The 20,316-nt window shown below is 37.3% G+C and overlaps 1 protein-coding gene across 1 annotated transcript; it reads left to right on the top strand.

The window, feature by feature from the left end:
• The first annotated feature begins 8,139 nt into the window (after positions 1-8,139).
• Positions 8,140-19,105, top strand: mxra5a (matrix-remodelling associated 5a). The gene is made up of 7 exons (XM_026204123.1): positions 8,140-8,556; positions 9,007-9,208; positions 10,263-10,392; positions 10,526-10,916; positions 11,128-15,210; positions 15,336-16,257; positions 16,595-19,105. The coding sequence occupies exons 2-7, from the start codon at positions 9,024-9,026 to the stop codon at positions 18,501-18,503; spliced, it is 7,620 nt and encodes a 2,539-aa protein (XP_026059908.1). The 5' UTR covers positions 8,140-8,556; positions 9,007-9,023; the 3' UTR covers positions 18,504-19,105.
• Positions 19,106-20,316: the final 1,211 nt, after the last annotated feature.

Genomic DNA, 20,316 nt, shown 5'->3' with positions numbered 1-20,316 from the left:
TATTAGTAGATCATATCTGGTGCAACCCGAGCATGTTTAACAAGTTTCAGAAATATTTCAATCATAAAGTTTAAAACAACTGTTCTGGAAGCACAGCTGAATAAATTTCAGTTTATCACCCTTTGGTGGATAGGCTGCTCTACAGCAGATGTTACATTATAATAGGTCTGTTACACCATTTAGTGATTCATTGGTAAGTTTACATCCAATTTGATGTCCAAGGAACATCTCACGCCTCTTACTGATTTCACAGGGAAGAACGCTGGAATGAAGTGTCCATTGTTTTTAGGAGGAATTCTTTGAATGTGTTGTACAGCTGTTGAGTTAATTATGTGAGCAGGTTTGTGTTTTAGTCATTACTGTTGCTACAGGTAGTTGTTATATAATCCTGCATTTACAGTAGAGGGTATGTGCTTAGCATCTGTTTGCGATCTGAGCCAGACATGTTGAAAATATGCTACACAGTGTAATCTGGGGTTTCTTGGATAATCCTGATTTATATTCTCTCTTTGACCTGAGAGGTTTTCCAGTCACTGGGGTTCAACATTTGCATCAATTACATTTTTGTTAACTCAAAAAGTCAAAGCTGTAAAAAGATCTTATTCTTTCCAGCTCAATTTGTATTGTCTTTTAGTTTTTAAAGTTGCCTTGCTCAGTCAGAATCACTTCCATTCTGGTTTCCCATTTCTTCTTTCTCTTTTTATTCCAGGGATTTTATTAATGAACATTCTAAGATATTATCTTACACATGCGACAGCCTGGAAAGAAAGGTATTAATTTTAGTGCCATTCCACAGATGGTCTTCATTAGCGTCTTAATCAGAATACTAAGGTTCTGCTTCCATCTCTAGAGACTGGATTTGTGAGAAAGGAAACCCCAGTAGAGGACGCAGACTAATGTAAGACCTGGATAAGGTTGAAGAGATCTCCATAATTTTTCGATGCCTGTACAACCTGTAAAAAATTAAGAATGTGCCAGGGCATGTTTGGTTTAGTGTGCAATCACATCTAGTAGTTTCCACATACCTCTGCCATGATTTCTGTAGTACACGCAGTTCTGTGATTTACAGTCATCTTATATCACAATAATCAAGACCAGGTGTTATGTTGAAAATAACATGTTATTTAGCTATTGCAGGAAGCAGTTCATTAACAAAAGTGGGGCAAAATGTGTTTGCGAGTAAACTCAAGTTTGGCCTCCTCCTATGTTGCCAAATCGAACAATAAAGTCTCATATAAAGATTCAAAGACTGTTATGAAGGGCTAGTTCAGCACAGAAGTTCTTTCCTGCCTGCTGCAGACTGATGTGTCAGTGAAGAGATCATTTTACCTTGTTTGTGGAAAGACTGCATGTGCTCGGCCCATTTCAGATTGATTCCTTTTTTTTATTGTGGGCGAGATTAACAGTATTAATGTGTGTGATTAATATTTCTTAAATCAGCTCTGTTTAACAGATAAATGTGCACACTAAAGGAGTGCTGAGAATTTGTTGGTGAATCATTTGTTTAAAGCTTGATTCCGCGACTTAGATACGCAGTGTTTTCAAGCTGTTTCCTAGAGTTTAGCTGGATAAATATTGACTCAGCTGAAATGCATTATAAGAGCATTTGAGGAACATCAGACCAGTTTAGTCTTTGTCTTACTTTAGACTGTAGAATACATTGTCAATACAACAAGAATTGCTTAATGTGTAATTCTTTGCCATTTTTAAATGCCTTGTCTCTGCTTTTACTGGATAAACAAGTAATATTAGTGAAATTTCAGGTGGATTTCCAAAAAGAAATGAGTAGCTCTGTGGCACTTGTTTGAGTGTTCTGACCAGCCAACACAGCAACTGACTCAACCAATGGTGTAAGTGGAGGAAATGTTCAAGTAACCAGCACTTACAAGTCCAATAGCGTACATTTTGCACTTTTGGTATGCCTAAAAAGGGTACTTTTTATATCACATGTCTGACTTTTTTCCATTTGCAATTGCAAGTATATGCTATAACTTAAAATGTGGGCTATTCTTCTTAGATTTGCAGGTAATCTTACAATTTTGACTTATTGAAAAAAAAAAAAAAAAAAAAAAACGGTCTGAATTGTGAGATGTTGCAACACAAGACCCAAACAGAAAATAAGTGTTGAACCCAGAGCAGTTTACTGACAAATGTTTAGTGCCAATGGCAATATCTAAAGAGGTGAGTATGCAGCACTAAAAGTCAATGCCGAAATGGTGATCAGACAATAAGTGAACCAGTAAATGGCTCTTTTGTAGCGATGCAATGACAAGGCAAGTGTTCTCAAGTGCATGATTGCTGATGTGGAGCATGAAGGATTCTGGGTTCTAGTTAGTGATCCTGAAATTAGAATTCAGGGGGTTGTGATCACTGAAGGAGAGTGGAGGTGGAGCCTGGCGTATCTGTGACGGATACATCTCAGAATTATGAGGTGAAAAAAAAAAGATTTATCCCATGGTAAAAATATACTACTGGTGTAGAAATCTTACTGTATCTTTAATGTGTTTGTTTTTTGTTTGTTTGTTTGTTTTTTTACTATTTCTTTATAGGCTGTAGTATAAAGTAACTGTATGTAGGTTGAGGTGTCTATGGTTTTCCACGCTTTGTCTGGATTTTAGCAATAGTCCAGCTGCACACAGCAGGTTGGGAGGCTGTTTATTATCCAGCCCCGTCCATGTGGAGGCCCTGGAGATCTAGGCCAAAACGGCAAGACAAAAAGCTTTCTGAGAATTCAGGGAAATGGCCTATTAACCTGAATGCTACAGTTTAATAGTGTCACAATGAAAACCACATATTCTGCTCTACAGAAAGATTGACAGAATGGCACATCTTTATATGTCTTGTCAGTGCTTGCCTTCCAACTCTTTTCTTTCTCAAATATGCCCTTTAAATGTCCATCAACTGCCTGTTTTCTTTTTTCTTCTTTTCTTTTTTTCAGTTTTTTTCTTTTCTAATTAAAGCTGAGATAAGGTTAGAAATATTTCTAGAGTCATGGTGATAACAGATGTGATTAGCTATTCATTTCAGGACATTTTTTTTTTATTTGACAAAAATGTATGTAATAACATATTCCTTCATTAGAAATATGACAATGTAAATAAAAGCTACTTCACCCATTATATGACCATTTTAACATGTGGTCAGACCACCAGTGAAAATAACAGAACTACATTGTCTAGGGAATGTTGTTTATTACTAGTTGTATTCTAGTCAGTCTTTGGCCAGATGGTCAGACATGGATGTCTGGTTAGTACAGATCATTTACTGATCCAAGATCTGATTTACTGTTTCATTTTCAATGAATAAAGCAAGGAAACTGATTTGAAAGCAGCATAAATGTGCGACTGACACTTTTTGATTAATGCAGGGGGAAATGAAAAGCACATTTCAGTGTCTAAAGATGACAAAAAAAAAAAGGAAATGTAGAAGCTGGTAAAATATAGTAAATACTGTAAAACAGGTGTTAGTATTTTTTTTTTTTTTACATCTGCCACAGGTGCTGTGGGTAATACTTGAGAAAATGTATTTAAAATATATGTTGCCTTATAACAAAAACTGTTATGCAATGTTATACTGACTAATAATTAATGATTTTGTATTTATTGTTGTTTGATTTTAAATTTACAAAAATTGATATGCTTTAGAATAGATATTTAAAGTAAAATGTATATGCTACATGAACATCAGTGTTTTCCTACAAGTATCATGAAGATCTCAGTTGCCTGAAACAAAGCTTTTTACAACACCTGAAAGGTATTTGCAAGGATATCATGCATATACTAGGTCTTTAGGTCACTTGCATGTGAGAGGAACTACCGCTCAGGGACCACTGGTAACATGTGCTAACCAGGTGGACTGGCCTGGATTGTATAGTGTAGATTCATTGTTGAATGGTAGCTACATTCCCTTTCAAAACAGTGTCTGGAAAAACAGGTGCAAGCTTTGATGCTTCCCACTACACCAAAATATTATTAATCCAATATGAGGTTGTTGCTAAAGTGTTTGCACACCCTTCAAAGTTCATTTTAAATTATACCAACAAAGTTCTTTGATAATAATCTTATCAAAGCACCTTTGACCTCACAACCTGTAAACATGTTATGTCTTCAGGCTCCCTGTTATTAAATTTAATCATGTCTCAGACATAACTAATTTACATGCTTAAAAGTAACAATTATATCGTTATTGTCTTATTGGGCCCTAATTTACATTTTTTTTAAATGTATTAAACCTTCGATTTAAATGCAAACTTTGCAAACTCATCGTTATACACTAAGGGGGGAAATGGTGTATGATTTACTTTAGAACTATTTCCAGTCAATTTCACACACACACACACACACACACACAAAAAAAAATTCCAAAGAAATATCAAATAACAAACTGAATTAAACTTACATATTTAAGTACAATATTTTTAAATACATCTTGTATATTAACTTTTATAATATGAACACCTACTGACGTATTATAAGATGGATATAAATGTTTGCCCATATGATATACATTTACAAAAATGTTTTACACATGCATAAACATACACATTTGTATGGGTTAAATACATGCATTAATATATGAAATCTTTCCAGTTTCTAAAAGGTGTTATATGTTTTACTTCATATGATAGTAGTTCTAGGGTTTTATTATAAACTACTTTTTTTTCCTAGTATACTTAGGATTCCACCTTTGGTATTTCTCCAATAAAATGTGCACATTATGCTACCCAAAGGCCCTAGAAATTTGTCATACTGGAGTTTTGGAAAATTGAGGTTGACTCATGCTTAATGAGAGCCTGGTCATATACAGTGTGTATCTAAGGTGTTGGAGGATGAACTCCCAAGTCTGTTACAGTTGCACTATTTCATCTCACAGCAGAAGTATATTAAAAGACCATTCAGCATGACTGTGGTGTATGACTGGTCTGTGGCAAAGCATGAGACATTTTTAAGAGAGTCCTGTTTTTTTAACTACTCAGTCAGTTGTTGTTAAAGGGGGGGTGAAATGCTCGTTTTCACTCAATATCCTGTTAATCTTGAGTACCTATAGAGTAGTACTGCATCCTTCATAACTCCAAAAAGTCTTTAGTTTTATTATATTCATAAGAGAAAGATAGTCTGTACCGATTTTTCCCGGAAAAACACGACCGGCTGGAGGCGTGACGTGTGGGCGGAGCTAAAGAATCACGAGCGCGAGTAGGATTTTGTGTTGAGCGAGTCTGGAAGCTGTGACACAGATCCAGAGGCTGAAATTTAACAAGAGCAGCATCAGCAACGACGTCGCTATGTGGTATGTATTAAAACTGTATATATTTGCTTAGCGTTTTTGTAAAATGACTAAGTTCCACTTTATGTCGTCTTTTTTTTTTTTTTTTTTTTTTTAAGCTGTACATAGGGAAAGTGCAGTTTAATGACAACATCACATGATGTTTACTTGATGTGCTGACGCGCCGATAGCTAAGTTAACAACACAGAGATATTTGAAGCAGTTTTACTCACCACCTGTGGTTCCAACACACGATCGTGACCCTTTTTCGTTGGGACTGCATTATCCTTAAGAAATATACGATCTGCAAATCTGGCGTCAAACTGGGCCTTGTTTGTAAAACAAGCATCTTCGAAATGCAGGGAACAAACAAAAACACTTGCACAACTCCATTGATGCAAAAAAAAATATTATTTCTGTAAAAATAAACTCCATCCACTGGTAATCTGTGCAGGGTTGTCTTGCCCTGGCAACCAAAAACACACTTCTGTGACATTTCGCGATGCTCTCGCTCTGATCATTGAATGTCTGTTGTGCTCTCAGTGCTCTGCTATACGGGAGCGCGCGCTCTTCCAGAAGAAGTGTCCTTAGGACCCATATAAGGAAATTCCGCTCCATCTAACGTCACACAGAGCCATACTCGAAAAACACTTTCCGAAATTTGTGACAAACCGGAAGGAGTATTTTTGGAACAGAAATACTCCTTCAAACGAACAAATTAATTTTTGAAACTTTGTTCATGTTTAGCATGGGAATCCAGCTCTTTAACAGTGTAAAAAAATCAGTATGCATGAAATAGCATTTCACCCCCCCCTTTAAAAGATTCTGACATCAGGTTCTTTCCCTCAGTTTCGAAGTTATTCTGCCATTAAATGAATGACATGTGGAGGTCGCAAAACATTCACTGAAAATTAGTTGAGCATGTTGTTTGAAGAATGTGTAAATGTGCTCTCTGAGAAAACCAGTCACTGTGGAACATTTTCAATCTCGTTCCATTTTACACACACACAAAGTGTGAAAAGTGGGGACATCCCATAGGCGTAATGGTTTTTATATTGTACAAACTGTATATTTTATCGCCCTTCACCAACCCTACCCCTAAACCTAACCCTCACAGGAAACTTTGTGCATTTTTACTTTCTCAAAAAAACTCATTCTGTATGATTTATAAGCGTTTTGAAAAATGGGGACATGGGTTATGTCCTCATAAGTCACCCTCTCCTTGTAATACCTGTGTCATACCCATGTCATTACACAGAGTTGTGTCCTGATATGTCACAAAAACATGCCCACACATTTAATTATTATTTCCAAAATGCACACTAATGTGGGTTGGTAAGATCTTATAGCCAATAATTGCAGTACAAATTTATTCTTGTTGAATAAAAAATATGAATTTACTTCATTTTAGTCATTCATTAGTATAAGATTTTAAAATCATTTATTTTACTACTAAAAATATATTTTTTAAATTGTCGATAAAACCTCCAATAAACAAACGAATGAGAATTAAAGTGTTTAAATTGGATGATCTCCCTAGCAAAGAAGGTTCCTTACTTGAAGATGGTGATTATATTTTGTTTTTGGATTTTTGTCTTATCATGATCACAATCTGTGTATGCTCAATAACTTTATTTCCATCACTGAAGATGACTGCATGTACTGACATATCATTTTCAAACAGGTGTGCTTTCTGCTTGAAATGACATTACGTGATGTATGGAATCTCCCAAGTGGTCAATAACATGGACGGAAGCTTGTGACCTTTGCCCTTGCCAGCCCTCTGCATTTTCTTCTCTAAATGCTTTAGGGTGCCTTGTGAACTCAGGGGACTTCATGCATCAGTTTAGAGTACAAATGTATGTGTATGTGTGTGTTTGTCTGTGAATGGCATGGAGGACCAGGGTCTAGAAAGAAAATAACAAGGCTTTGAACTCTGTGTAACCTTTACTTACACAGAGCCAGAACCTTTAAGAGTCAAAACAGCATGGAAAAATCACAGTGGGGAGATGCGGTAATTTCAAAGCTACCATAAACAACATGTTCTTGTTTGTAGACACTGGCCAGGTTTTAACACAGAATTGGCATTAACCCTTAAACCGTGCTGAGAATCCTGTACCTAATTCGGTGTTCCTGGTCAGAAATCACTGCCCTTTTAAAATGTGTTTGTAAATCTCTCATTGTGCAATATTACCACTATCTTTTCAATAGCACACGTTTTGCATTTCTTTTCTTAAGCTTAGGCCTCAATTATATATAAAAAATATATATAGAGAATTTTGGCAATTTTCGCTCCAAAACTGAGATTGCATCTAACTTTTGACAATAATATAGTGTAATGAGAAATGCAATATGGGAAATATATATATATATATATATATATATATATATATATATATATATATATATATATATATATATATATATATATATATATATATGTATATATATATATATATGTATATATATATATATATATATATATATATATATATATATATATATATATATATATATATATATGTATATATATATATATATATGTATATATATATATATATATATATATATATATATATATATATATATATATATATATATATATATATATATATATATATATATATATATATATATATATTTTATTTTTTTTTTTTTTTTTATTTTTTTTTTTTTTTTTTTTTTAGATTATGAACAACCCAAGTGTAAATTGGTGGAAAGACAAAACAAAACAAAAAGTCAGTGATTTTAAGTCCAATAAGGTATAATTAACAAGCATTTTTCTCTCCCCTCTCAGAAGGGGTTAATGCACTACCTTTTGCCTGGGCGGTGTGCTCCTCGTGTCGTCCAAAACATTACCTCCAGGAACGCGTGTAAAAGGCTCACAGTCGGTCACTCCCCCGAGCCCTGCGTTCTTTGCGCAGACGCCTCCACGCGCGCCACCGCCAGCTGAAAGTTCCATTCTCACGTTTCCAACAGAACGCGCAGCTTCACAGCTGGGTTGAGCTTCTCTTTCTTTCGTTAAGATTTTAGTGATTTATACTGTTTTTGTGTTTCCCCTCATCAGAAAAAAAAACTATTGGATTTCGGATTAGGAAGAGAAACGACAAGAAATAAAAACTTGGAACCTGTATGAAAACATTTTCAGCTTTTCATCATCAGTGGAGAATTTGCTGTCTCTAGTAAATGGACTATCACATGATCCTTGGAAATGCAGTTTTGAAGGGTTCTGTGGACCAAAACCATGCCGGATTGTAAATGGAATGATCTCCTGTTAACAAAGTTAACATAAAGGTTTGCTCTTTCCCTTTTCTTGAATGAAATCGGAGTTCAGTATTTTAGCTGAACTCCCATACTTATTTTTAAGCAAATGTCCAATTGTTAGCATACTAAAATTAACCATGGTTTTATTATAGTAAATGTGTTAACGGTGATTTTTTTTTTTTTTACAATTATAAATATTATATTATAATATAAAACAGTTTTACTAAAAATACCATGGTTAAACTAGTGTAGCAAAACCATTGTTAATTTATGGTTAGCTACTATAGTTTAACTAGGCTGGTTATAGTTTAACTATAGTAAACAAGGTTGTTGTTGTTTTTGTTCTTGTTGATTTCAGTCATGGTTCATTTTTGTAAGGAATATTAAAAATGGATGTGACATTTAACACTGATTTATTTATTTCAAGTTTCAATAAATAGGGGGAAATATTTTGACAGGCTGTTTTGTGTCTTTCTGCAGTTTAAGGTGTTGTGGAGATGAAGATGGATCGCTTTCATGCTCAGGTTTTGTTGATGCTGGTGATGGTAGCATTGCCTGTAGTGGTACAGTGTTGCCCACGGCCATGTGCCTGCCAGCAGCCTGTGGAGGTTCACTGCACGTTCCGCTCTTTAATCACGGTGCCTGCTGGCGTGCCTAAACACGTGGAGCGGATGAATTTGGGGTAAGAATGACTGTGTCATCAGATTTTTCTTCTTGGATATTGCTTTTTTTCTTCTTCTTCGTTTTCTGATATCACCTTCTTTAAAAGAACACTTTAGCACACCCACTTCCAAAAGTGATTTATCTTGTAGAGATTATCATACAGGTCATCGAAACATGCTGAAACTGGGTTTCATTTCTTGTTGTTTGAAGACATTTAATCCAAGAGGGTTCATTTGTAGGTTAGAGGGAATTTCCCTTGATGATGTTAAATGCCAGGGATATTTCGACCATTTAACAGGTGACCTTCAAATATTCAGGATTTGAGATGGTACTTTGGGTTGACAGAATTGTCACACTTGTCTTTCCATTTCTACATAAAAAACTTAATTTGGCTAAAAAGGTACATTTCTACTGTTACTGCACAAGAAATTTAAGATGCAGTTCAGTTAATTGTTGTCACAATTCAATACCTGTCACCAGTCTATTTGTAAATCAAATTGAATAAAAACAGCAAAATAATTGTTGACCAAATTCATTTATTAAGCAACAATTTAAAATGTAATGAAAAAATAACAAACTATAGTTTTAAACAAGAAGTATTGAAAATAACAAATTGTATATGTCTTCAAAATAAAAATACATAGGACAACTTGCCCTGACAAAAATAAATAAATATATAAATAAAACCCTTTTTGTTCCTATGAACAAAGTTTAAACTTTAAGTTACAATCAGCTTAGTTGATCCATGTATGTAAGTGTGGGTTTTATTGTGTTCACTTGTTTACCCAACAGCAATTACAAAAATGTTATATTCACCAGGGCATGGCAGAATTCACTTTTAAATTATTTATAACAACTAGGCATTTGAAACAAATCTCCCTGGTGAAAAAAAAAAACAAAACATATTTATGCCATTAGACTTTTAATTCAAAACTGTATAGCCTTCTGAAAACAAGCTCTGGTCTCCCCCATTGAAACCCCTTTTTGTTTTTTTTTAGTAAATCTGCAACATCATTGCATAATTAACCTTAATCTTATTGACCCCTTCCTTCTCATGTCCCTCCTTCATTCAGGTTTAATACTATACATAGAATAACTTACAGCTCTTTCGCTGGGTTACGAAAACTGGAGCTTCTTTTAATGCATGGGAATGATGTGCATCAAATTCCTGATGGAACATTCCGTGACCTCATATCCCTTCAGGTACTGTCAACTTTTACGCTGAAAATGTATTTTTTCTGTACCTTTTTTGTACTCATATTTGCAGTAAGACAACATATTTATGGAACAACTGTTGCAATAAAATGACACTGAGTTAAAATGCCTTTCTTTGCAGATGCTGAAACTAAGCTATAATAAACTGAAGGTAATTAGCAGACATACCCTTGTTGGTCTCTGGAGTCTCACTAGGTTGTACCTGGATAACAACAGACTTGAGTTCATCCACCCCAATACATTCCAAGGCCTCACGTCTCTTCGCCTTCTCCAACTGGAGGGCAATCAACTTCAGCAGCTCCACCCAGCCACCTTCTCCACTTTCTCTATTCTTGGACATTTCCCAGTTTCCACCCTGAAACACCTGTACCTGTCTGATAATTTACTGACCACTTTGTCACAGAGGATGCTAGCAGGCATGCCCTACCTGGAGAATCTCTCCCTGCATGGAAACCCTTGGACCTGTGACTGTCGCATGAGGTGGTTCAAAGACTGGAATAAAAATTCACCAGGTAATGATCATAATTATTGACGATCATGTTTCCGTTAATATAAACATTAAGATGTTATATCAGTTCAGATTCAGTTATATTGTATCAGTTCAGTTATATTGAACTCATATTAGTAAAATTAGTTGCAGACCTGTTTCCAATGCTTATCACTTTATTTTATCTTGATGAATATCCACTTACTGTACTGTGACCACGTCCCTTTTTTTTCCAGGAGTGCTGAAATGTAAGAAGGACAAAGCCTATCCAGATGGCCAGCTATGCCCTATGTGTTTTTCTTCAAAACAACTAAAGAAGAAACAGCTCCAGGAGTTGGAGAACCCCACTTGCAATAGTCCCATTATCAGCACGGCTCACAAAGCCATTTCCCCAGAGGACACAGAAAGTGACCTCTTGACGATTGATGAATTTCGTCAGCCCCTTGGCAACATTTCCCTGGGCCTGTCAGATGAACATGGACATCAAGTAGACTTGGAATGCCTTGTCACTGAGCCAAGAGAGCTGACTAGCATAGGCTGGGACTATGTTAACCAGTATCAAATATCAGCAAATGTAACTCTGACGTTAGATTTAAAGTGTACAATTGACAGGTCCAGTTATGAGAGGTTGTGGAGACTGATTGCATATTACAGTGATGTTCCAGCCCACCTTCGAAGAGAAATTATGTTGAGTAAGGAACCTTACACAAGCTTCAGATATCGGCAAGATGTTGAAAGGGATGCTCTTTACTATACAGGAGTAAAAGCTAACATAGTAGCTGCACCACCCTGGATAATGCAGTCATCAATGGACCTTCAGCTAAACAGACTTCAGTCTACAAGTAAAAGTGTTAGACTAATTCTAAGTACCCATATAACTGAGGTTATGGAAAATGAATCTATAAGACAGCAGAGTAGGGGCTGGGTTGTAATTGAGTCCAAGAACGACACTAAAACGATGCAGGCTGTTGTCGTGGGAAGTCCTGCTGAGATAAACTGTTCCATACAAAGCTCAGGGAACAAATCAGTTACATGGATGCTACCTGATGGCTCTACTTTAAAAACACCTTATAGCAATGTTGATAATAGGCTTTCAGCATCAAATGCTGGTCTTCTTAAAATCAAGTCTGTGGATCATTCTGATTCAGGAGTATTCTATTGTATTGCACAGGTTTCAGATGACCTAACTATCCTCCCTTTTCGCCTAACAGTGGAGGAATCCTCCAGTCCACCTCCTGGAGGTGAAGGAGTAACAGAGCCAGTTACAGGATTCACAGGTGGACATTTTTTCCTTCCATGTGTTGCCACTGGATCCCCTGATGCTGAAATACACTGGATTCTCCCTGATGGTAGCATTATAAACAAGTGGGTAAACATTTCCAGGATATCTGTTGCTTCAAATGGATCTCTGATTATTCGACACAGTCAGCTTTCAGACAATGGATACTATAAGTGTGTAGCAGGAAATCAACATGGGATGGATACTTTGGCCACAAAAGTAATAATATCAAGGCCACCAGGTTTACTCCCATTAAAGAAGTACTCTAGTAGCCCTCAACCTGCTGAGGGAGTTTCAACCCAAGTCCTTGTGACAAATGACATGGAGTCTTCTGGGGATAATGAACCTGAAGACTTTTTAGGGAAAGTGCTTCCTAGGAAAGTGGATTTACCCAATCGTCCACGGGTCCCAAGTGTGGGAATAAGGAGAGGCCATCCATTTAGGAACTCTTGGAGACGCCCTACCACACCAAGGAGGAGAATAAGTAGCACAGTAGTGGATAGGGTTAACACTGTAGAGTCAAGAAGAAAAATTAGTGTGTCAAACAACCAAATAGACCCAAAGCGCTGGGCTAGCATTTTGGCAAAAGTTCGCAGTGGTGGAACTAGTTTAAAAACAACTACTCCAAACTATTTTCAGACCAGTTCAAACAAAATACAGGAGTCAGAAACTGTCTACACAAAGCAGTCAGAAATTGCTAACAAGATTGAAGGATCATCTGCAGAAGGTACACCAATAGAGGGCACCAGGGCACCAGTGAAGGATGTGTTGTACTCAGTCACAATGTCACAGATGCCCACTGAGGCTACGGAGTACAACTTAGATATAAATGCTCTGGATTCTGAGGAATCAAGACACTTAACATACCAGATAGCTGCTCCTGAAACAGATCCAAATTTGTTTACAGTGAGCAAATATATCACACAACCCACTGTTAGACCACAGATGACCCATTTTACTTTGGGAGATTTAGAGGTTGCAGAAGGAGTTGCAGTGAGCACTGTGTGGAGCACAGCATCATATGGAACCCATTTACAGGAAAACCGAAGCCACACAATGGATGGTGGCAGGGTAACTGAAGCAATACAAAAGTCTGATGTCGAAGCAGATGAAGAACACAGGGTTTTGCAAAACCCTGAGCTTGTGGGAGAAGTTTATCAGGGAAGGATGGATCACAGCTTAGCATCGACAACAGCAAAAACCTTCACAGAACCAAGTACAGAAACTGCTGTGTACTCTTTTACTAAAATGCTTACTACAATTAAGCAAGGACCACAGACCCTACGAAAGCACATAACTCAGAAGAAACATAATGTCTCAAAAATTCCACTGCTTTTTACTGTGACACCAACCACCAAACCCACTTCAGGACATAAAGCAACCTTCACTAATTCATTTAATTCTTCTTCCTCACGTGCTAGGAACTCATCCAGTTTGAGACGGAGGAATGGTGGAAGACGAAGAAAGCCTAATCGAATTAGAACTAAGACAAACAGTTCTAAATCATCAGTATATGTCACAAATGTCACCCCACAGCCCACTTCAGCTTCAACTGTGGAGGTTACAAATGGGTTTTCAGTCATTACTAAGACAACTGCCTCCACTCAAACTAAAATAGAAACATCTTCATTGGCCAAAAGTTCAGGAGCCAAGATGAATATTACTGTTCCATCAACTGACAGCCAACCACCGTCACTAAGCAAAATGAATCATGAAGAGAACACAGATCCATTATACAGTGGCAGGAATAACAAAATCCATGCATCCAAATCCCAAGAAAACGTATCTATGACAAAGGATAGACTCTCTTCTAATTCCAATCCAGCCAAAGAACTTAAAAACATTGCAATTGTACCAGTGTCTCCATCAACGTTCAATAATTTTGAAAGAGAGCAAGAAACGGCAACTGTACAGGAAGAAAACAAATCCAACTTGTCCCCCCATATTACAAATCCTCCTGTGAAGGCAGACGTTCATGAGTGGTTTACAAGCATTCCTACCTCTGGAGCTAAAAAGTTTGAACAGACTCAAAAGGGAAAAATTACAAGAGACCCCAGCTTGATCCCAACATCAGACAGCTCTCATTCACAATTAGAGAAACTTCCAGGTGTAGGTCCAGATAAAACAAACAACCAATATAACCCCACAGAGACTGAAAACATTCTGTCCTACAAAGAGCTTGAAGGAAGGTTTCCTGTGAGGCCATTCACTTCATTTTCCCCAAGCACCCAGAATGAAATTCTTAAAAATAATTTGGAAATCCAACATGGTTCAGCAACATCTGCCAGTACAATTTTTGAGGGGGCACAACAGAGTTCACAGGTTCCAACAGGCAGCCCCAAAATCTCTCCAGTGTTAGTGCTTGCAACAACAAACCCAAGCAGGCTTCCAACTGGCAGCATACACAACAGAGAAGATTCTTCTTCATCCATGAATGCTGCTCTACCTCCAGTTACAAAAGAAAACATTATTGCCACAACAACTACAACAGTAAATACTCATATGTTTTACCCAAATACACCCACGTCTGCAAGCAAGCTAGGTGAACTAGACATTGCTAATCACATTCTTGACAGTGACAAAGATATATTTGTAACCCAAGGCAAAGAAACTGTTAGTAAGATAGAACTTAGAAGAACAAATAGCAGGCTAGGACCCCCAGTCACACAATTTCCTTATCAATTAGCCAGTGTTTCAAAGGAAACAGTATCTCAAGAATTAGAGGAAGACATCCACAAAAGGACCACTACAGAAACACCCAGGACTCAACCACTTCACTCAACTTCAAAAGTATCTTCACCCAAGCAAAAACTTCCTGATAGGCCAGGTGTTCAGGGTAGAGGAAGCTCTTTGATACATTATACCACATCAGGAGGACCTGAACAAAGACCAACAGCAGTGCCCGAGGGTAGTGACAAACCTCGGATCATCAGCACAGACATTAGATCAGTAACAGCACATGCTGAGACTGATGCCTTTTTGCCTTGTGTGGCTGTGGGAAAACCCAGTCCCTTCCTTTCATGGACTAAAGTATCCACAGGTAGGAAAGATATGGTTTATCATTATTTAACAATATTACAACTATGTTTTCGATACTTTGTTGAAAGTGCATGTTGAAATATATTCAGTTGATTCTGTACTAGCATTGTCACTGTTTTCCTGCAGGGGCAAGTATAACACAGAATACCAAGGTTCAAAGATTTGAGGTCTCCTCTAATGGTACACTTATAATCCACAATGTACTTCCTCTGGACCGTGGCCAGTACCTCTGCAGTGTCCAAAACCAGTATGGAGAGGATAAAATTGTGGTTAATTTAATTGTTCTGGCTGAACACCCCAGAGTGCTGCAGCCTCGCTATAGTGAAGTCACAGCATACCTTGGAGAAACTGTTCGGTTTGAGTGTCAGTCCCAAGGGCTTCCTCAGCCTCGGATCACCTGGATCCTACCAGATAGGGAAATGGTACATTCTAGTGGATTTACTCATGCCAATCCTGAAAACAAGATCTCTGTCTCACCTAATGGCACGCTTCACATGAAATCGGTCAGTCACATGGATCGAGGAATTTACAAATGCATTGCAAGCAATGCAGCGGGTGCTGATAACATATCTGTTCGGCTGACTATTGTAGCCTTGCCCCCCATCATTCAGCAACCAAGACATGAGAATGTCACTCTTCCAGAGGGAAGCACTGCTTACTTGAATTGCACTGCCAGGGGTGCCTCTCTGCCTTCCATTGGCTGGATTACCCCTGATGGAATGCAGCTCCGTCCATCACAGTTCATCAATGGACGTAACTTGTTTGTATTCCCAAATGGGACACTCTATATTCGTAGTCTCTTTCCGACAGACGCAGGGAGGTATGAATGCTCAGTAACCAATGTGGTTGGCACTGCACAGAGGACCATTATTTTGACTGTAAGGAAGTCCATAATATACTCAAGAGCCAAGATTACATTCTCTTCGCCTCAAAAAACAGATGTGGTCTATGGAGGCAGGTTGCACCTGGACTGTATTGCATCAGGGAATCCAGAACCCAGGCTCATCTGGAGGACTCCATTGAAAAAACTTGTAGATGCTCACTACAGGTAAACTAAACACTTCACTGAAGCACATCTCCTTTGCATTCTTGGTTTAGAAAAATACACACATAGCTACTGTCTTTATTTCTTTTTCCTTTCTCAGCTTTTCTCTTACTCCTTAAAAGCATGTGCTGTTTTCATAACTTTGCATCTTGTTTTGACTGATGAGACATGTTACTCTTTGCATGCAAACCAAAAACTCTAACTGCTCTTCTAAAAAAAAAGCATCAATAGTGCAACATTACATAAAAAGTGAAAATCCTCTGTTAGTAACGTTTTACATTACAGTGCTCAAATTACACATTAAAAATTAATAATAATAATGTATTTTTGTATATTTCAGTTATGATCAAAGGATAAAAGTGTCTGCCAATGGTACACTATCCATCGTATCTGTGACAGAGAAAGATGATGGTGAATACCTCTGTGTTGTCCGCAACAAAGTCGGGGATGATTTTGTGCCCTTTAAGGTAATTGTCCAGGCGAAACCTGCTAAAATTGAGCAGAAGACAGAGTCTGATAAGAAGGTGAGGTATGGAGGAAACCTAAAAGTTGACTGTGTTGCCTCTGGACTTCCCAACCCTAAAATCCAGTGGGCACTGCCTGATGGCACCATGATCAACAATTTCATGAAGACTGAACGTAATGTTGGCAGTCGAAGTCGCAGGTATGTTGTCTTCGACAATGGAACCCTCTTCTTCAATGAAGTGGGGATGCGTGAAGAGGGTGACTATACTTGTTATGCTGAGAACCAGGTTGGAAAAGATGAGATGAAAGTGCATGTAAAAGTAGTTGCAGATGTTCCTGTTATTGCTAATAAGGCAAATGATGTACTCAGGGTCCTGTACGGAGAATCTGTCTCTCTGCAATGCAGTGCCAAGGGTGAGCCAACACCTCTTATATTGTGGTTTTCACCCGCTAATAGAGCCATAACTTCAGGTTCAGACAAATATTTTATACATGATAATGGGACTCTAGTCATTCAGAAAGTTCAGCGATTCGATGGTGGGAACTATGTATGTCTTGCCAGGAACAGTGCAGGACAGGATCGCAAAGTGACCAGAGTAGAAATCCTTGTCTCTCCACCTACGATTAATGGCCTCATAGGTACCACACACTCAATGAGGGTTTCAAGTGTGAGAGATAAGCGTAAACTGTTTGACTGTGAAACCACTGGTACCCCTGTTCCACGTGTCATGTGGGTTCTTCCAGAAAATGTTGTACTCCCCGCACCATATTATGGTAGTCGAATGACAGTACATCGCAATGGCACTTTGGATATCCGTTCAGTGAGAATGACAGATGCAGGCCAGTTAATATGTGTTGCTCGTAATGAGGGAGGTGAAACAAGGCTAGTTGTTCAGCTTGATGTAACAGATATTTTAGAGAAGCCAAGACTTAAGAGTCCTAAAATGGAGTCCCTCTTACTAACTGTAGGCAGGACCATTAATCTTAATTGTTCATTTGATGGGTCACCAACCCCACAGCTGACTTGGATCCTTCTAAATGGCTCTCCACTACAGAGTGGTGGACAGTTCAAAAAATTCCTCCACAAGTCTGATGGAACTTTGGTCATTAGTAATCCTGCTCTCTCAGAGGCAGGCACATATCGTTGTTTGGGACGCAATGCTGCTGGAATGGTTGAAAGAACTGTTACATTAATGCCAGGACAAAAGCCAGAAATCAATAACATGCATAACTCACCTGTTAGTATCATGAATGGGCAGAGTTTACACCTGCACTGCTTGACAAACACTGACTCTGTCCGCCTCGCCTGGACCCTGCCGAGTGGGATGGTCTTAAACCGACCTCAAAGAGCAGGTCGTTATGCTGTTCTTTCCAATGGAACCCTCTCAATCCAACAAGCCTCTGTCCATGACAGGGGCTCATACACCTGCAGGGCCTCAAATGAATACGGAAGCTCCCTACTAACTGTCCCAGTCATCATCATTGCATATCCACCGCGCATCACAAGTGGTCCAGCTCCTGCCACCTATGCTAAAAGAGGAGTAGCAGTACAACTCAACTGTGGGGCCATGGGTATTCCCAAAGCAGAAGTTGCATGGGAGACCCCAGACCGAACACGGCTTATTGTCAGCCCCCAGCCACGGCTGATTGGGAACAAGTACCTCCATCCTCAGGGTTCCTTAATCATTCAGAATCCTACAATAAAAGATACTGGATTATACAGATGCACAGCCAGAAATGTGGTAGGGGTTGACACAAAAAGCACATATCTTTATGTATACTAAGAAACACAAGAAATCTACTCTTCATATGCCCAAGGAACTGCGACGTTGAGTTGTAACACAGCTTAATAGCAATAGCATTTGTCAATGTGAAATATAGAAAGGAATCAGACCAAAGCAAAAACATTACACATTTTATTAAAGTCCGCAAGTTAAACATTGTGAAATGTAAAAAGGTACTACCATTCAAATGCTTGGTATGGATTTCATGTATTGTAACCAACCTACTGATATTATAAGGCATCTTTCTGCTTTTACTGTTTGACAATGACAGTTTATGTCTAAATGTATAGTTGAAATAAAAGTATATATATATGTATTTGTAGTCAAAAAGAAAAATATTAATGATATATTCTGACTTTCAATCATTCAGAATATTTTACAAATCAGGGATACAATTATTTTAATACTGCATCAAGTAATGAAAAAAATCTAATTATTCAAATCATTCATACATATTTTTTTAATGAATCATGATCCAAAAAAACAAACAATTTCCCAGTATTAAATACACAGATTCTCAGCTTTCAAGAATTACTGTCAATTTAGATACAAAGTTGCCTACAAAAGCTTTCTCAAATATATATATATATATATATATATATATATATATATATATATATATATATATATATATATATATATATATATATATATTATCTGCATAGATCTGTTTTGTTTTTCTATTTTCATACCTTTCAGTTTTTTTCAGTTATAAATTATTTGTTCTTTGAAAACTAATGTATTTCTATTTGCATATTTTTAATAAAGATGAGTTAAAAAAAAAAAAATTGATGCCAGCCATTCTTGTACAGATAACACGGATGCTACACATGAAGAACAATGCCCTTCTGTGCCTCAGACAAATGGGTCAGAAATGTTTTGTCAGGAGAGTTATTGCACAGGATGTCAAGAGAATGTGTTAGAGAGAAATAAAACATCAGGGATTCAAGGGGGTGATTCCTTTTTAGATTGTTTGTTTACAACAAGCAGCATCTTGGTCCATTATCCTGCCTTTGGGTGGACGTCCCATAAAAATATGATGATCTTAACAATCTGCATAAACAAAGACCATCAAGCATACTGCACAACTATCTGCTATTAAATATGAATATGTATATGCATATTCTTTAAATACAACATTTGTGGATAACAATATATATATATATATATACATGTTGCTTCATATTGTTAGGCACAAACGTGGTATTTAAAGAATATATATATATATATATATATATATATATATATATATATATATATATATATATATATATATATATATATATATATATTCTCACTATCAAGCCTCTGCTAATGACTATATAAACATGCTCTAAATAAGAGCAGCTCATTAAAAATAGACATTTTTAAAACTGTTGTATGACTACAGATTTCTAAGACATGATGAAAGCACATAAATCAGATGAGCCCTCATGTGATTTATGTTTTTTTTTTTAAACAACATACATATTTTGAGAAGCTAGTCACTACATGTCTTCTATATATTCTCTAAAAATCTGGGAAAACATTTGTAACTGAAAACTCACTATATGGTACACCTATGTTTGCTACCATGCATATCTTTCATCAAATTCACACTTACTACAGCAGAATTATTAATATCGAAGTAACACAAAACTGGGGAAAGCATGAAGAACTGTTGATCTCAACAACAAAACCACAGAACGTGAAAGAGGGCAAATAATCCTTATTGGATTCACTGATGACTCTGTCTGGTGGTACATGTCTGTACCAGACCATGAGACACAGCACAGGTAGTCTTTCAGAATGCTAAAAAAAGGGTCATACTGAA

This window comes from Carassius auratus, chromosome 26, assembly GCF_003368295.1.
Source record: "Carassius auratus strain Wakin chromosome 26, ASM336829v1, whole genome shotgun sequence".
Taxonomy (NCBI): domain Eukaryota; kingdom Metazoa; phylum Chordata; class Actinopteri; order Cypriniformes; family Cyprinidae; genus Carassius; species Carassius auratus.
This window is presented reverse-complemented; position numbering and strand designations above follow the sequence as displayed.

Excerpts from the sequence above, each read along its gene's own strand:
- mxra5a (XM_026204123.1), top strand. The coding sequence starts at position 9,024 with ATGAAGATGGATCGCTTTCATGCTCAGGTTTTGTTGATGCTGGTGATG. Across the intron at positions 10,393-10,525 it reads GTGACCTCATATCCCTTCAG|ATGCTGAAACTAAGCTATAA; the intron begins GTACTGTCAACT and ends CTTTCTTTGCAG. Across the intron at positions 16,258-16,594 it reads CTTGTAGATGCTCACTACAG|TTATGATCAAAGGATAAAAG; the intron begins GTAAACTAAACA and ends TGTATATTTCAG.